The sequence below is a fragment of the Mytilus edulis genome, chromosome 11, assembly GCF_963676685.1.
Source record: "Mytilus edulis chromosome 11, xbMytEdul2.2, whole genome shotgun sequence".
In the NCBI taxonomy this organism is placed as follows: Eukaryota; Metazoa; Mollusca; class Bivalvia; order Mytilida; family Mytilidae; genus Mytilus; species Mytilus edulis.
In genome coordinates, this window is record NC_092354.1 from 37,385,701 (window position 1) to 37,400,325 (window position 14,625).

General features: G+C 35.7%; 1 protein-coding gene across 1 annotated transcript; it reads right to left on the bottom strand.

The window, feature by feature from the left end:
- Positions 1–13,047: 13,047 nt before the first annotated feature.
- Positions 13,048–14,159, bottom strand: LOC139495320 (uncharacterized). Its single transcript, XM_071283625.1, has 2 exons — positions 13,755–14,159; positions 13,048–13,535 (listed from the first exon to the last, which is right to left on the bottom strand). Exons 1-2 carry the CDS (start codon positions 13,944–13,946, stop codon positions 13,242–13,244), a joined length of 486 nt encoding a protein of 161 aa, XP_071139726.1. The 5' UTR covers positions 13,947–14,159; the 3' UTR covers positions 13,048–13,241.
- Positions 14,160–14,625: the final 466 nt, after the last annotated feature.

A 14,625-nucleotide genomic window follows, 5' to 3' on the forward strand; every position in this document is an offset into this window, starting at 1 on the left:
GCAAGGCAAAATTTCTGTCCCTATCCAATATACCCTCATTTTCCAGTGGCAGTCCAAATTTCCCCGACCATCATCCTAGATGGCCTCTATTACAACAACCTACCTATTGTATTTATTGTGAACTTGTTCTCGTTCTGAATATGCATGAAATATTTGCCACTGGACGTTAAGTAACCAACAATGAATCAACAATAAACAATAAATAGATCATGCAATAGGGAACAACGGTTGGTGAAATTTGGATTGTGACTTGAAATTGACTTGGAATTAGACAGGGACAAAAGTTTTGCTTTGCAACAGGTCATGTACAGAGCTCTAAAAAGCGTTGCAAGGGTTCTTGACGTGCAAAAACGTGTAACTATCTTTACACGAGTCATCGAGTTTGATGTTCCAATCAGACCAGACGACGACGTGTACATTGTACTTGTACAGCGCGTAATGCCAATTGGGACTCCCCACTTTGACCAAGTGATTTTCTGTCGGTTGGAAGTAGACCAGTAGTGACCATACATACACTCCTCATTCATCCTTGTGGGAGAGTATGCTATGAGCTAAGGCTATCTGAAAGTCCGAAAAGCGCTGCTACTAAAGTCCGAAAGTCTTTGTTAAATACAGTTGAAGTAATCTAGCCCATCAAAGTTGTCTGAATATTTAGGACGAGAACAAATTAACAATTAAAACAAGAGGAATGTTCTGTGATAGTGGCCGTCTCGGATGAATTTCATTGAGATTTAAACTACCACGGGAACATGAGGATATATTGGGTAGGGACAGAAATTTAACCTTGCGACACGCAACTTCCTAGTTAAAATTACCAAGCAGTTAATCATTAAAAATCTATACGCCAGACACGTTTTTTTTTTAAATTTTATTACGGATGTAAAATTATAAAAAGTCTTGTATCATAAATATAAAGTCCTCGAAAGATATTTATTAATGGCAAAATAAATATACACGTAAAATATATCTCATATAAAATGCACGAGTCTTGTGATTTATATCCAATTCTATTTTTTTACTACAGTCGATTATCATTTATTATGAAGTCTTAATAGCTTCAAAAAGATATTCACGTGCTTTTTCTTTAACTGTGTATAGTTACCAAAGTCTTTTATTATATAATAACTATAAATCTTCTCGAAAATGACAATATTGAAAAGAACAATAAATAAGAAATTGTAAGCTTGAGACTTGCGATTTATTTTTGATGGTTGTGTATTTTACCACAATCGATAACTATTTATGACATTCTGAAAATATATATGAATCTTAAAGTTGTTCACATGGTTTTTACTTTTTTAATTTCAATTACATGTCATAAATGTCAAATACCCTGTTTAATAATGAAAGCCATCACATACATAAATACATTTATTAAAAGTGAGCAAACACGTGTTTCTATTATGTAAACAATCACACGTGAGTGTGTGTCCGCATAGTGGTCATCCATTGGTGTTTATGTTTCTAGATAAACCGGTTTGTGTTTTAAAATTTAGATGCTTGGAACTATGAAATGTCATGCGCATGTACTACCAGTTTGACATTGTTTGGTTGATCATGAATACCTATAAATGCTCATTTCGATTTTTCTATTTTAAAGGCTGTCGTGTACTACACAGCGGTGTTTCTGGTATCATGATGACATCGGAACTCAATTTTTTGTTTTAATAAAATTATCACAGTAAGCTGCACAAGCTAGCGAGCAATTCTTATGAAAGAAGTGATATTTTTAAAAATTTTATAAATACTTTATATTCGTTTGAGGTAGCAAATTGATTTTTTCGTGATGTAAAGTACAGCATAGGTATCGATAACTTATCAGCATACAAGACTACGGGAAAGTGGACGTTTGAACAGGAAATATTTTATCTGATCCTTGCGTCTGTGATGTCGTACATCAGTTGTGTACATTGCGAAATAAGACGCTATGGAAATAATATGTCACGAACAATAAATTACTAAATAAACAATAATGAATGGCTGCAAGCAATTTCACATGGCATTGAAAAAAACCAATCTAAATACAATTAATATATGTATATTTCAGAAGCCAACAAAACCAGTTGCCAAGGTTTTGGTCAATGCCTCCATCTACTCTAACATAATCAATACCGGATACCAGGACCACATTACTACAATTATCGATGCAACAACAATAACCATAACCACCATCACTAGTACTAGTCTTTGCAGGCCATGGTTTCGATGTATATTCTGAAACTGGTCGTTGAAGAGTGGATTTGTTAGTGTAGTTTGAAGAAAGATTACTATATGAAGGAAAATTGTATGCAGATAAACTGGAATTAAAAAATGTTTAGTGTAAGGATGGTTGATGTGAAGCTGAAAATGAGGTTAAGAATGAGTTTTGGTTAACTGTTGGTTGTGCATAGTTAAAGCTGAAGTTTTGTGCTTGTGTGCAAGGACAAGCGGTAGCATTAATCAGTTCTGGTGTTAGTTTGGAAGCACTGTTATTTGAGTTAGACATGGTGTTACTGGGCAAATTAGGCAAATTGGTTTGTTGAAAATTATTTTCTATTTTGTCAGATTCTGTTGGTGACTCAGCTTTAGTACTGACATTGCTATTCCTCATAGACAGAATATTTTCAGTGGCCGCTATTGTGGAATACTAGAACAAACATGATTGTACCGTCTAAGAGAGCATTCTCTACATTAGAGGCTTCCACGATCATTATTTCTTTCATTAAAAGAAATATTGTATTTCTACTTTTATTCTTTAAGCATTTATTTTAAACCATGTTGGGGCATTGCTGTCAGTGTACATCTTTAATTTATCATGGTGAAATACTTTCGGTTTGGATTTTGGTGTTACCTGAACCCGGTAAATAACATCATTTAGTTTATGTGTAATAACAAAAGGACCACACCAGTCATTTTGTAATTTACGGCTTAAACCTCGCTTTGGTTTTGGGTTATGCAACCACACACATGAACCTACATCATATAATTTATGATAAATCTTATGGTCATATTTTATCTGTTAACTTAATAGGCCGAAGTTGGGTTCTTTCAGGGATCGTAATCGTTGACGCGCAAAGCATGCCACACTTTCAATTCAATTATATTCAAAATATACTTTGTGAAAGCAACGCTTAATAACTAGATAGTGACAATCTATTTCCAGAAGTCGAGTTTACCTCATTTTCAGTACTGGTGTAAAATTGCGCGTTCGAAAGATATGATCGCGTCTCTAAATCGAATTTGCACCTCCTCTCCATTATACATATAATTGCCAATATCATAAAACAATCAGGAACATGCAAAATATGTTCATGCTGATGAGGTCAATTTTTAAAACAAAGAAAAATCATATTTTAATCAACAAACATGTTATAATGGCATGTCCAACACAGAAAATAAAGTTACGTACAATGTTATTTAGTACTGTTTTTTGGCCTAATACAACTAACATTTTAATTTAAAGGATGCACACGAATGCGGCCACCTTCGTTTTTTTTCTTCAAAAACCATCTAAAAAGTGACATTTTTACACGAAAACCGTGTGGATTTTCTACAAAATTCTTGATTTATTTGCCACAAAGTCCTCTTTTGTTATTAAATACAATGGAACAGTAAAAATAATGCTTTGCATCAAGTTTCCCCTTGGAATATGTACTAAATGGTCTTTCTCTATTATTCATTTTATCTGTAATTTTGATACAATTGAAGTTTGAAAAGTTCGTACCAAAATTGCTACAGAAGGGTACATAAACCTTAACTAAAAATGCTAGAATTTTGAAGATTTCAGTGATTAAGCTGGACTTAATGGTGCTAGTACACGATATATGTTCACTGTATTGTCAAAAAAACAGCTCATATTTATGTAGCAGAAGCATTCTACTGTCCAATAAATAACTAAAAGTTTACAGTTTATCAATTTTGTAAAACTGCTATATTTTGCGACCAAAAAGAGGTTTTTCCGAACCTACTCCTTTGCACTTTTCAAATAATAATAATTCCGTAAATTGTATGTCTTTCAAGATTTGAAAAACAGTTTTCTAAATTCTTCAAACGACGTTTAAGAAGTGGAAAACAACTTATTATAATCTCTTTCCAATTTGCGGATGCGAGTGCTGCTTTAAGGCGGCACTGACTTGTAATCGAATTTACAAGGATGTCTTTTACGTTTCAATTTTGTGAAAAGTTGAAATAGAATTGCTATCTTCAAAATCCCCACAAAGGCCACTGGAGAAACGAAATATTTTCTTCTCCAGACCGGCAGTAAAACGCTTACCGGAATGGGGCGTCCGTTGGGCTCTGCGGAATGTATCTAGTTCTCGCAGTCACGTCCGGTCAGAATGGGGACGTTAAATATGATGCCTCGTGTTGAGAGAGTGCCACGCTCTTTACACGTTAAGAATCCTTGCAACAACTCTTCGAGGGGTCCGTAGTTGGCCTGTTGTAAGGCAAAAGTTCTGTCTCTACCCAATATACGGGGGGTCTATGTTTTTTTTTTGGAAAAAAAGTTTGTTTCCAGTTTTTGGAGAAAAAAATAATTTGTTTTTCATTCTGAGAACAAAAAATTGTTTGTTTCACCCTTAGCTGCCACTATATGTTATGCTGAAATTGAAAGAAAGAAATTGTTTTCGACTTGTAGCCAGATGGCCTCTGTTATTTCTTGACCTACCTATAGTATTTATTGTGAACTTGTTCTCGTCCTGAATATGCATTACATATGTGCCACTGAACGTTAAGGAAACAACAATCAATCAATCAAGCTTTTACATCGTTCTACAAATGCCCAATAATTATCATATCTTTGTGTTAATGAAATCCCATTATAATATTTCGGAATAAAGGAATTATTTGTAATTTGTTTCTTGTTTATCAAGACGCTTGTTGAAGTTTTTGATTTCAGAGAGATCCCTTTGATCCTCTCCCTATAAAAACCTTGGCAAAAATGCAGTAATTCATTTGTGGGAAAAAATTGTCGTCAGATCATGTTTTATCATTATTTTGGTAATAAAAACAGCAATAATTAGTGAAAGGAAGATGAAATTAATTTCAATGAGGCGTTGTTATTGAATTCTCTTCATGGTGGTGCCATAAACAGGATGTGTACATGTTTTGTTAAATATTTTTTTGTTTTCGTGCTGAAGTTCTGGTTGTGGAATAATCATCCCATTGCATATGGAACGTTGGAAATGAAATAAAAAAACAACAACATTTAATTAAAAACAAGAGTAAGTACTCCCTTCTGATTGGTTGAATTTGTTTTTCCACAGCAGCTTGGTGTTGTCCTATTTCCAGCACCCAAATGTCCATGGGTCCACAGACTATATTGTCTATAGGTAGCATATCTATGACATTTGTTATAATCCTCATCGCCGTTTTGTTGAGCCATAAAATTGTTCCTATAACGGATTGCAACCTCTAAAACGAGAGCACAAAGCACCACATTACTAAATTCACGAAAAAGAAAACATTTTAAAACTTAACTTCTATAAAAGTAAAACTGGAGAAAGATGATTTTTCAAACAGATTATTATGAATTTAATGTTGACATTATTTTTTGTTAAAGAATGGATATAATAAAGAATGAATTTTCACAAAATGACGATAACATGAATTAGTTTACATCCTCTATATATGGACTCAAGTGGATATTTGACTCATATGCAATCATACCACATCTCTTTATTTCTATATTGATCTCTAGGTAAATAACTAATAGTACTTACTGGTAAACGTGAATGACAGTTGTTTTGGAGTTATCTGCAACACACCCTCTCTTGCTCTGTGGGCATATCCCTACACAAAACTACATCTACACCAGGTAGGTTGGTTGTTATTACTTTCCTCAGGGTTGGTCATTAGGCTGTAATGAGGTTCTGTTTAATATGGTGAACATGAGGGATGGCTGTGAACGGCATGCCTCAAGAAATGTAAGTCTTATGTCCTCTTCTGACAATAGGCTTACACAATGCTTAAATTTAATATTTGATCATTATTGTTATAGACAGACTTGGTTTCTACATCTTTATGAAATAATAAATAAGTCAATATAACTGTTTGAATTTAATTCAAAACAAAAATATGCCTAAAGAAAAGAAGTTCTATTGACTGATTTTTGTTTGCCCTTTGTACAGCGGTTATGTTTTTTTTTTGTGTGCAGGACTAGAAAAAATTCAGAACCCCTCCTATCCCAGTTATTGCCTTATGTCCTTGCCATTTTTTAATTCATATTCAGAACTATTAAAAAAAAGACGAGATCATACGTAGAGATGGACGGCTAGACATTTTAAATTATCCGATAACACATTTGAATGAAGATGAGTTTGCCCTACTTCCAGAGACCAAAAACAGTCTGGTTCCCGAGCAGCTCATAAACAAAAAAAGTGGACTGGTAAAAAAGGGTAAAAAAAATAAGGAAATATGATAGAGACAAAATAAAATGTCTTGCAAAAAAATTTGTGAAGTGGGAAATCGCACTGGGCTACGAACAGAAAGGTTCCTGGTTCTATGATGGTGTAGTGGGGAACATCTCAATGACTGAGTTTTCGACTCTCCTTTGAATCAATTTGCGATTATATTTTTGGGAAACGTCGGAATTGGGCAATAAATGTCTGAGCTTTTTAAAAAAGTGAAATTTCTCTTTGCTAAATATGTAGATTTTGAAAAAAAAGAGCCGGCTAATGCCGTTACAAGGTAGCGCTAACAGCAGCAAAGTGGAAAGGCAATACTGTAAGTTGTTATTACTGTTTAAACAAAACAGACCACCGACTGACCCATGAAGCAGTTGTAGCAATACAGTAGCGCATGCGATTTTTCTTGTTCCGTTATTGACACACATGTAAATGTATACATCACGCAAATCCAACCCCCAAATATCCACGTTATCTGTAGTTTCAAAAGAATATGCATGTATCATACCCTTGTATGTGGAAGACCAAGAAGGAGGGGGTTATTGTATTGTGGTTTGCGCATAAAAAAAAATATGACTCAAACAAAAAAGACATAAACCCCCTTGAAGTGTAATGGTTATTCCCTAAAACGTACAAGATTGCTTTCCACAGCGACATTAATCATGATTTTGAGACTTACTTATATATTTCAATGAGAAATTAAAAGAAAAAGAAATTTTAGCGTTAAACAGAATACCTGTAACTGTGTATCGCGGGTGTTCCTCGATAACTGTGCCAAATGGGCTCTGTTTTCTACAGGTTTACTTTGGGCACCACCCCGCTGTCCGCCTCTGCCCCTTTTACGTATTTCTCTTCCTCTACCTCAGGCGCAATCACCCCTTCCTCTTAAATCTTGCTCAATAGGACTATCCTAACTTTGTGAACGTGATGTACTTCTCGAATGGTCTGAATTCTATAATTTTTATAAATTAAGGTTAGGGAACAGGAATGCACTTCATGTCTTGATTGCCTGGCAAATATATATGTCCATTCATTTTTTAGTTTGTATGAAGGTTTTGAAGGTTTAATCTTTTTCCAATCAGAGTCGGGAATCACAGTGGAACATTATACCTTTTTTTCTCAAACAAAATAGTGTGTTCTTCAGAAAGCTTCCGATTCATTGTGATTGTCAACCTGTATTATATGGTAAACATCATGTAGTAAGCTTTTCATTTCTAGAGTGGTATTGTTTTTGTCGACGCTGTGAAAACTTTCATAAATTCCGTCATTTAATATATTGTCAAGTGTCCTCTTCTTTCTTTTGTGTTTCACTGTCATCTAGCTCTTCTTTGTCACTGTTTCCAAATTATTTTCTTCATAGTCTGTTTTAGAATCCATTGGCTTCTTAATATTATTTTTTACAGTCCCCTTGTTATTCATCATTTGATTCGCATTTCCGATTGTTCGTTTGGTGTCTGCTTTTAACTCTTTACCATCTTCGTTTATGTATCATACCATTCGTTTTTTCTTCTTTTTGTCCATTGTAAGTTATATTATTAGTTTTTCGATAAACAGGACTCTGAAAGATTAGTTTTGCCCTTTTTGTGCAAATGTGTTTCATTGGAGATGTGGAGTGTTCAGTAACCATCCCGTATTACCATATCCCACCAGAGGGCTACATTAGTAGACGAAACATTAGAAATATTTTTCTGTCATTTAGTGTCGTCCAGGTCATTTATTTGTATTGCAGTCCTGTAATATAATGTTGTTATTTGAATGTTACGTTTAACATTGCAATTAAAGTGCGAGGTTTGGAATGCCACAAAACCAGGATCAACCCACCATTTTTTCATGTAAAAATGTCCTGTACCTAGTCAGGAAGATGGCCATTGTTATATTATTGTTCGTTTCTGTGTGTGTTACATTTTAACGTTGTGTCGTTGTTTTCTCTTATTTTTTAGTGTAAATTCACATTGCGATAAGACGTGTCACGGTACTTATATATCCCAAATTCATGTATTTGGATTTGATGTTATGTTTGTTATTCTTTTGGAATTTTGTCTGATGCTTGGTCCGTGTCTTTGTGTGTTACATTTCAGTGTTGTGTCGTTGTTCTCCTCTGATATTTAATGCGTTTCCCTCGGTATTAGTTTGTTACCCCGGTTTTGTTTTTTGTCCATGGATTTGTGAGTTTTAAACAGCGGTATACTACTGTTGCCTTAATTCATCCATGTGATATGAATATACGAGACTGTAAATAATCCAGGTGATAATATGGGATGTGTTGACCTTTTCTTTGTGCGTTTGGTTTCGATCCTGTATTTTGTAGTTATCAATGGTATAGTTTCCTCTGTGGCAAATAGTTGGCATTGTCGAAAAAAACGATCCCTCCACAGACACAGCATGATTCACAATCTGAGGTGTTGTGTATTTTGCCACTAACAAATGGTGACTGTGCACTTAAATTTAACTCTTTCATGATTGGGATACATAAATTCAGGAATTCAATTCAAGGTTTTTAAAAGTTTAAAAATAAAGGGACTTGTTGCTCTAAAAGCACACTATTTTGGGAAAAAAATCTCCAATCGGAAAAGATTTCAAAGATTCTGTTGTTATAATGTAAAGAACCACAAACTAGGTAATTGCTTGGTAATACCGATAAAAGTCATTCAATATATCTGTCATAGCAGGTTGATAAGTGGAAATAAACTCATCATAGACACTAGAACTAAATGTTAGTTTTTTCATGTCTTGTAGCAATTAATTGTGAAATTATTGTCTATTCCATTCATTTCAATGTTCGGATATTCTCCTGAGATATGTCTATACCCTTCAAGGCCTTCATAGTCTATACCCTTCAAGGCCTTCATAGCTGGAATACTGTAAACCAACTTAATTTCGCGAGCGATTAATTTTCGCGACTTTCGCGAGTAGAAAAATAACGCGAAATTAAATCGTCGCGAATATGTATAACTTGTATCTGTCCTTATCAAAACGCATATAGTTAATTAGAAAATCGCGAAATTAAATCCCCGCGAAGTGAACTAGCTGGGAATAAACGCGAAATATAGTATCTGCGAAAATAAGTTGGTTTACAGTATATTGATAACTGCAGGGCTGTTTCTAACGCTGTTACTGTATAAGTGAATTCCTGTTCCGGTGGTGTGGTTGTTTCCTCTGGTTGTGATTCTTTTTCCTCCTCGTCACTGCTGATGTATAAATCTTCTCCAAGATCTATAGTATTATTGTCGAGATCTGATTTAGCTATAACTCGGAAAGTAGGTGGTTTTTTCCAATCGATTTTCTTCGTAGCCTTCATTGGCGGTTTCCACGGCTTGATTTTTTCGGCTAATTCTCGTGGTGTTTTGTCCTCTACAATAAGTCCCTTTGAATTGAATATATTGTGATCTGTTTTCATATGCCTATGTGCCGAGTCCCTCCTAATAAAGGATTTGTTGCACCAGGAACATGAATAAAGGATTTGTTGCACCAGGAACATGAAAAATTGGTTACTGTCGGTCTGTGGTATGTGTTAAAATGTCTTCTTAAACTGCTCACCTTTTTGTAGTTCTTTTGGCATCGGGTACAGTTTAAGGAAAGCGGTTCTTGCGGTTTACGTAGAGTTGTTTTCGTTTAAGCCATTATCTTCTTAAGTTGAGTCCCCACGGCGATAGTTAATATATATGCTTCTTCTGTGCGTAGTCGTGTATTGACGTTGGCAACGGTGGTTTTGATGCCCGTTATTGTTACGTCGTTGGTATTGTGTCCTTCTGCGATAAAATGCTTCGAAACGGGTTTATGTTCTTTTTTATTTCATGTGCCCGTAAAATCTTTCACAAATGGTGTTCCCTATTTGACCTATATATTGTTTGTTGCATTTTTTGCATTTGATTATATATATAACGCTGGTGGTTAAGCATGTGATCGGTTCTGTGATTTTAATTGTTTTTTCGTTTGAGTGGCTTTTTATTTCTGTTGAATGGGTCATCTTTGTGCAGATATGGCAATTCCGGCCGCACGGCCGGTTTCCTTTAGGTAGCAATACACAGTTAGAAGTTTAGTTTCGCATTATGGCCCCTGTGAATTTTTTAAATGTGAAAGTTTTTGTACAATAAAATTGATTTTTAGATAACTGAAGAATAATATAGCCTTCTTAGTGGGTTTATATGAACATTTAGATTGATTTTAACATGTTTTAAAGGCCATTTCTATGATTGACAGTCCGTATTTTCCTATCCGTACCGTTCATAGGTCCATAAATTATTGTAGTGTTTATCGACAAAGATTTTGCGCTCGATCTTTTCAATTCAATTTTATGGAAAAACGAGCAGGAAAGCATATGATTTTTTTTGGACCACTTGATAGACATAAACCTATGGATTCAGGAAAGGTATCACTGTAATTCATTGAAATTTTCCTTTAGATCAAATTTTGGAGACTTTTGTGACATGTTTACCCCCCTTTTTTGCTATATTTTGTATCTAAGAAATGCAGATTGTTGCCATGGTTACACCTAAAAGGGATTATATTTCACCCTTATGACCATTAGAAATCAAATCTATGGAAGATTTTCTTTCTATAAGTATATACATGCATAACACACATATAAAGCCTTCTTTGTTAGACAGGAGGGGAAAGAGGGTGTTCAAAAATTATGAGTGTCAATTTTAAGTTTTTTTCCTAACTGTGTATTGCTACCTTAGGGATTAACGGCTTTATGTCTGTGTTCACTAATAATTGGCGTAGGCTGGTGGTTTCACGTGTGGTTACATCAAATTTCATACGGGACATATGGTATGTTTCTGGTGATCTTTCTAAGATGTCTTTCCGTTGGTTAATAATTTTTCTTATTTTAGGGTTGTATGGGTGGTGGGTGATAATGAATTGTACATTTCCTTCTGTGGTTCCCATTCTTGGTGTGAAGAGTTCGTTCCGATCTTTTTCGTTTGCATTTTTGATAGCCTTTTCTATGATTTCCGGGGGTAGCCTCTTTTTATAAAGTTTTCTTTCATCTTCTGTGTGTGTAACTGGTAATCATCTATTGTACTGCATGTGACATTTTTTTTGATAATTGTAAAAGATGTTACCTTAAATCGATCAAAATTCTCGTGACTGAATGAGCAGACAACTTAGCTGGCGTACGATGGTCTGTTTGAAACGAGATCATTCGAAACAGAAGCTATCTGTTTAGCTTCTGGGTAACTAATGTTTTTTTCTGTTTTAATTTTAATAATATTTTTTTCTTTAAGGTAAACAGGGCAGTCCCTAGACGATGAAAAATGGGATTCACTACAGTTTACGCATTTAGAAGATTCAGAGCTACAGTTTGTTCCCTCGTGTCCTTCGTCAGAACACTTGAAACATCTCTGCTTACCACGACATTGTTTGCTTCCATGACCAAACTTTTGACAAGTAAAGCATCGAACTGGTTTTGGGATAAACATGTCAACTCTGATTCCGAAGCAACCTAAAGTAATAGATGGAGGAGGAGTTGGAGTTCTAAAGGTCACAAGATAAGTATTTAATTTGATTATATTTCCATTCTTTTTAATTTGAAATCTTATAACATCAGTTACACCTTGGCTTGAAAGTTCCTCACCGATTTCTTCCACGGTAAGGTCACCAAGGTATTGACTTCTGTCTCGAATGTTCCCCTTACAGCTGTTCAAACTGTTATGAGGAGAGGCAGAAACAGGAACGTTTGATATTGTAGACATTGTAAGTAAATTTGTTGATTGACTTTTGTTGGAACATTCAACCAACAAATTAACAGATCTCATTTTTGAAACTTTTTTAACAGTACCAGCAACGCTTTGAATTTGTTTATGAATTACAAAGGGCGATATTTTTGAAATTGGTTTTTCTTCTGATCCTTTTATTACAATAAATCTGGGCCAACTGTCATCTTCCCGACAGGGCTCTGAATCATCACATTTTCTTTTCTTATGTATTAAAGCTGATTTAGAGGGTTTGTTTTGTTGTGCCATATGAAAGGAGAAAGATTCACCATTCTTGTCATCCACCCACCTCGGAGTGCCTACAAGGGCGATGCTGTGTTTCCGTGGCGAACCGGGATCAAGTGCTAATGCTAAAAACGAGCTCAAAATATAATGTAGCTGGTCCTCAAAATCAGCACCCAAGATCCACTGCGGAAAGCACCAGATGTTCCAAGAATAGTATACTCAAGCAGAGCGTATCCATCAAGCGAAAAAGATTGATTGATTGATTGTTGGTTGCTTTACGCCGCATTAGCACAAAAAGGCTATATCGCGGCGAGAGCTAATTCGAATATTTTTACAATTTAAAGCATATTTTTAAAATAAGACAAAAAGTCCTTCAATATACTAAAATTCTTGACTAAAGTAAATTGAGTATATACAAATAAAAATCAACAGTAAAATAACGTGATAAAATTAAAATCGATTTAAATATAATAACATTCTATAATAAATTCCAATTTCTTTCCATCAAGCGAAAAAGAAATCGTACCACTTGATTGACCCATGAGCCATCGCCTTCTTCAGTTATCCGAAATATAAATAGCTTAATTTAAAACACATGTGAATATTATGAAAATTGTTACAAGAAAGCTTATTGTTGAGGATGCGTATTCAAACTCGAGTCGCTTAGGACAGTATTTCAGCATCATGGAGTGATATGTTTATAATGCTCCTGTGTGGCAAAAAGATCTAGTTGACGTATATCCAGTAGAATTAACTTGTCTGTGACGACCTTCTCTAATGCTGCATATGCTTGGCTGTCTTGCTTCAACCATTTCTTTTTCCTTATATCATCAGGGCTTAGTGGGGGGTGTCCACATTGTGTCACAATCTTCCCTGGAAAGGTGTGCCTATTCGAAATATGACAAAGCAGGCTTCTTCATGTCTCTTCATCAGAATCACCATCAGCTTGTCGGGAGCAGTACCAAATGTGATTACAGATGGAGGGGATCCATGGCTTAACCTCATTTAGCAGCTTCTGTGGCTTTATGACTAAGATCTTCTTCTTAATCGATTTTGACAGATGCCAAACGTCAAACTGATGTTTCTTGTTACTGTGGTCTGTTGCCATGGCTTTGTGGATCTCTGTCTGTAACCACGACTCCAACTGTGAGATCTGCAGCCTCAATGCTTGCAAGGGACCGCTGAAATCTGAAATCCTATGAGTTCCATCCTGTTTGACGATGTGGTCTCAAGAAACCTGAACTAAGCTTAAGTCTGGTATGACGCCGGTGGCTGAGTCCATGAACGTGTACGTACAGTACTTGGCTGAAAAGCCTGGACTGTCCATCGCCCCCCACGAATGAGCTGTTTACCATGTAGCTGCTGTAGAATGACATCTCTTTGCATGGTGTAGTAGCGGTCAATGGCAGGGATGGCGATGTCTTTCTGCAGACTGTAAATTTGGGTTGATCCAATAAACTATAGTGAAAGTTTCGGCAAAATGAGATAGTCTTGCAAAGGTTTCACTAGAGAGGATAACAGCTGTAGCCACCATCAAATTACCAGCAGGTTTATTGTTGACCAATGGTTGTGACTCCCACGAAGTTTGGTGACCTTTCATACATAGGAACTTCACTCTCATGGCAGTACCGTTTTAGATGATCTCGTATTCGTCAGCAGCAATCAGTTCTCCACAGTCTGTGCAAATCACTCGTCCAAACAATGACTTTAGGCAGCTCTCAAACGCAATAACCTTGGGTTCTGTGGTGATGTGTTGCGAGGAGTCTGAAGAGGATGACTGATTTGAGTCCCGGGATTCGTCGCTTGGTACATATGATAGATCGCTGTCGGGTTTCTCGGGGCTGGATGTTGGTGTAGGCGTGGGTCTTTCTGAGTTGAACTAATGAATGCTGTGTCAAGTGGTTGTGTTGAGGAGATAGGGACCTGCAAGTGGTTTGTCATTGATGTTCCGAAATCAGTGTCAGTTTGAAGTTGTGGAAATGTCTAAACCCCAACTTCAACCATTTAGGGTTTCGACTGTAAAGAAAATGGGGGATATAAAATAAAATGACCATACTCCTTGGAATTATTTTTCATTTCGAAACGTTTAAGTTGACATGCAATATTGGTTTTACCCATTGTTGAAGGCCGTTTGGTGACCCATAGAAGTTAATTTCTATGTCACTTGGTAGAGTCTGATCAGTTGTCGCATTGGCAATTATACCACATCAATAATCTTAGTTTTTATATATATAATTCAACTTGCAAAGAGCCTTGAGTTTTAGATTTAAACAAATATAATACTGATATGCATTACATTT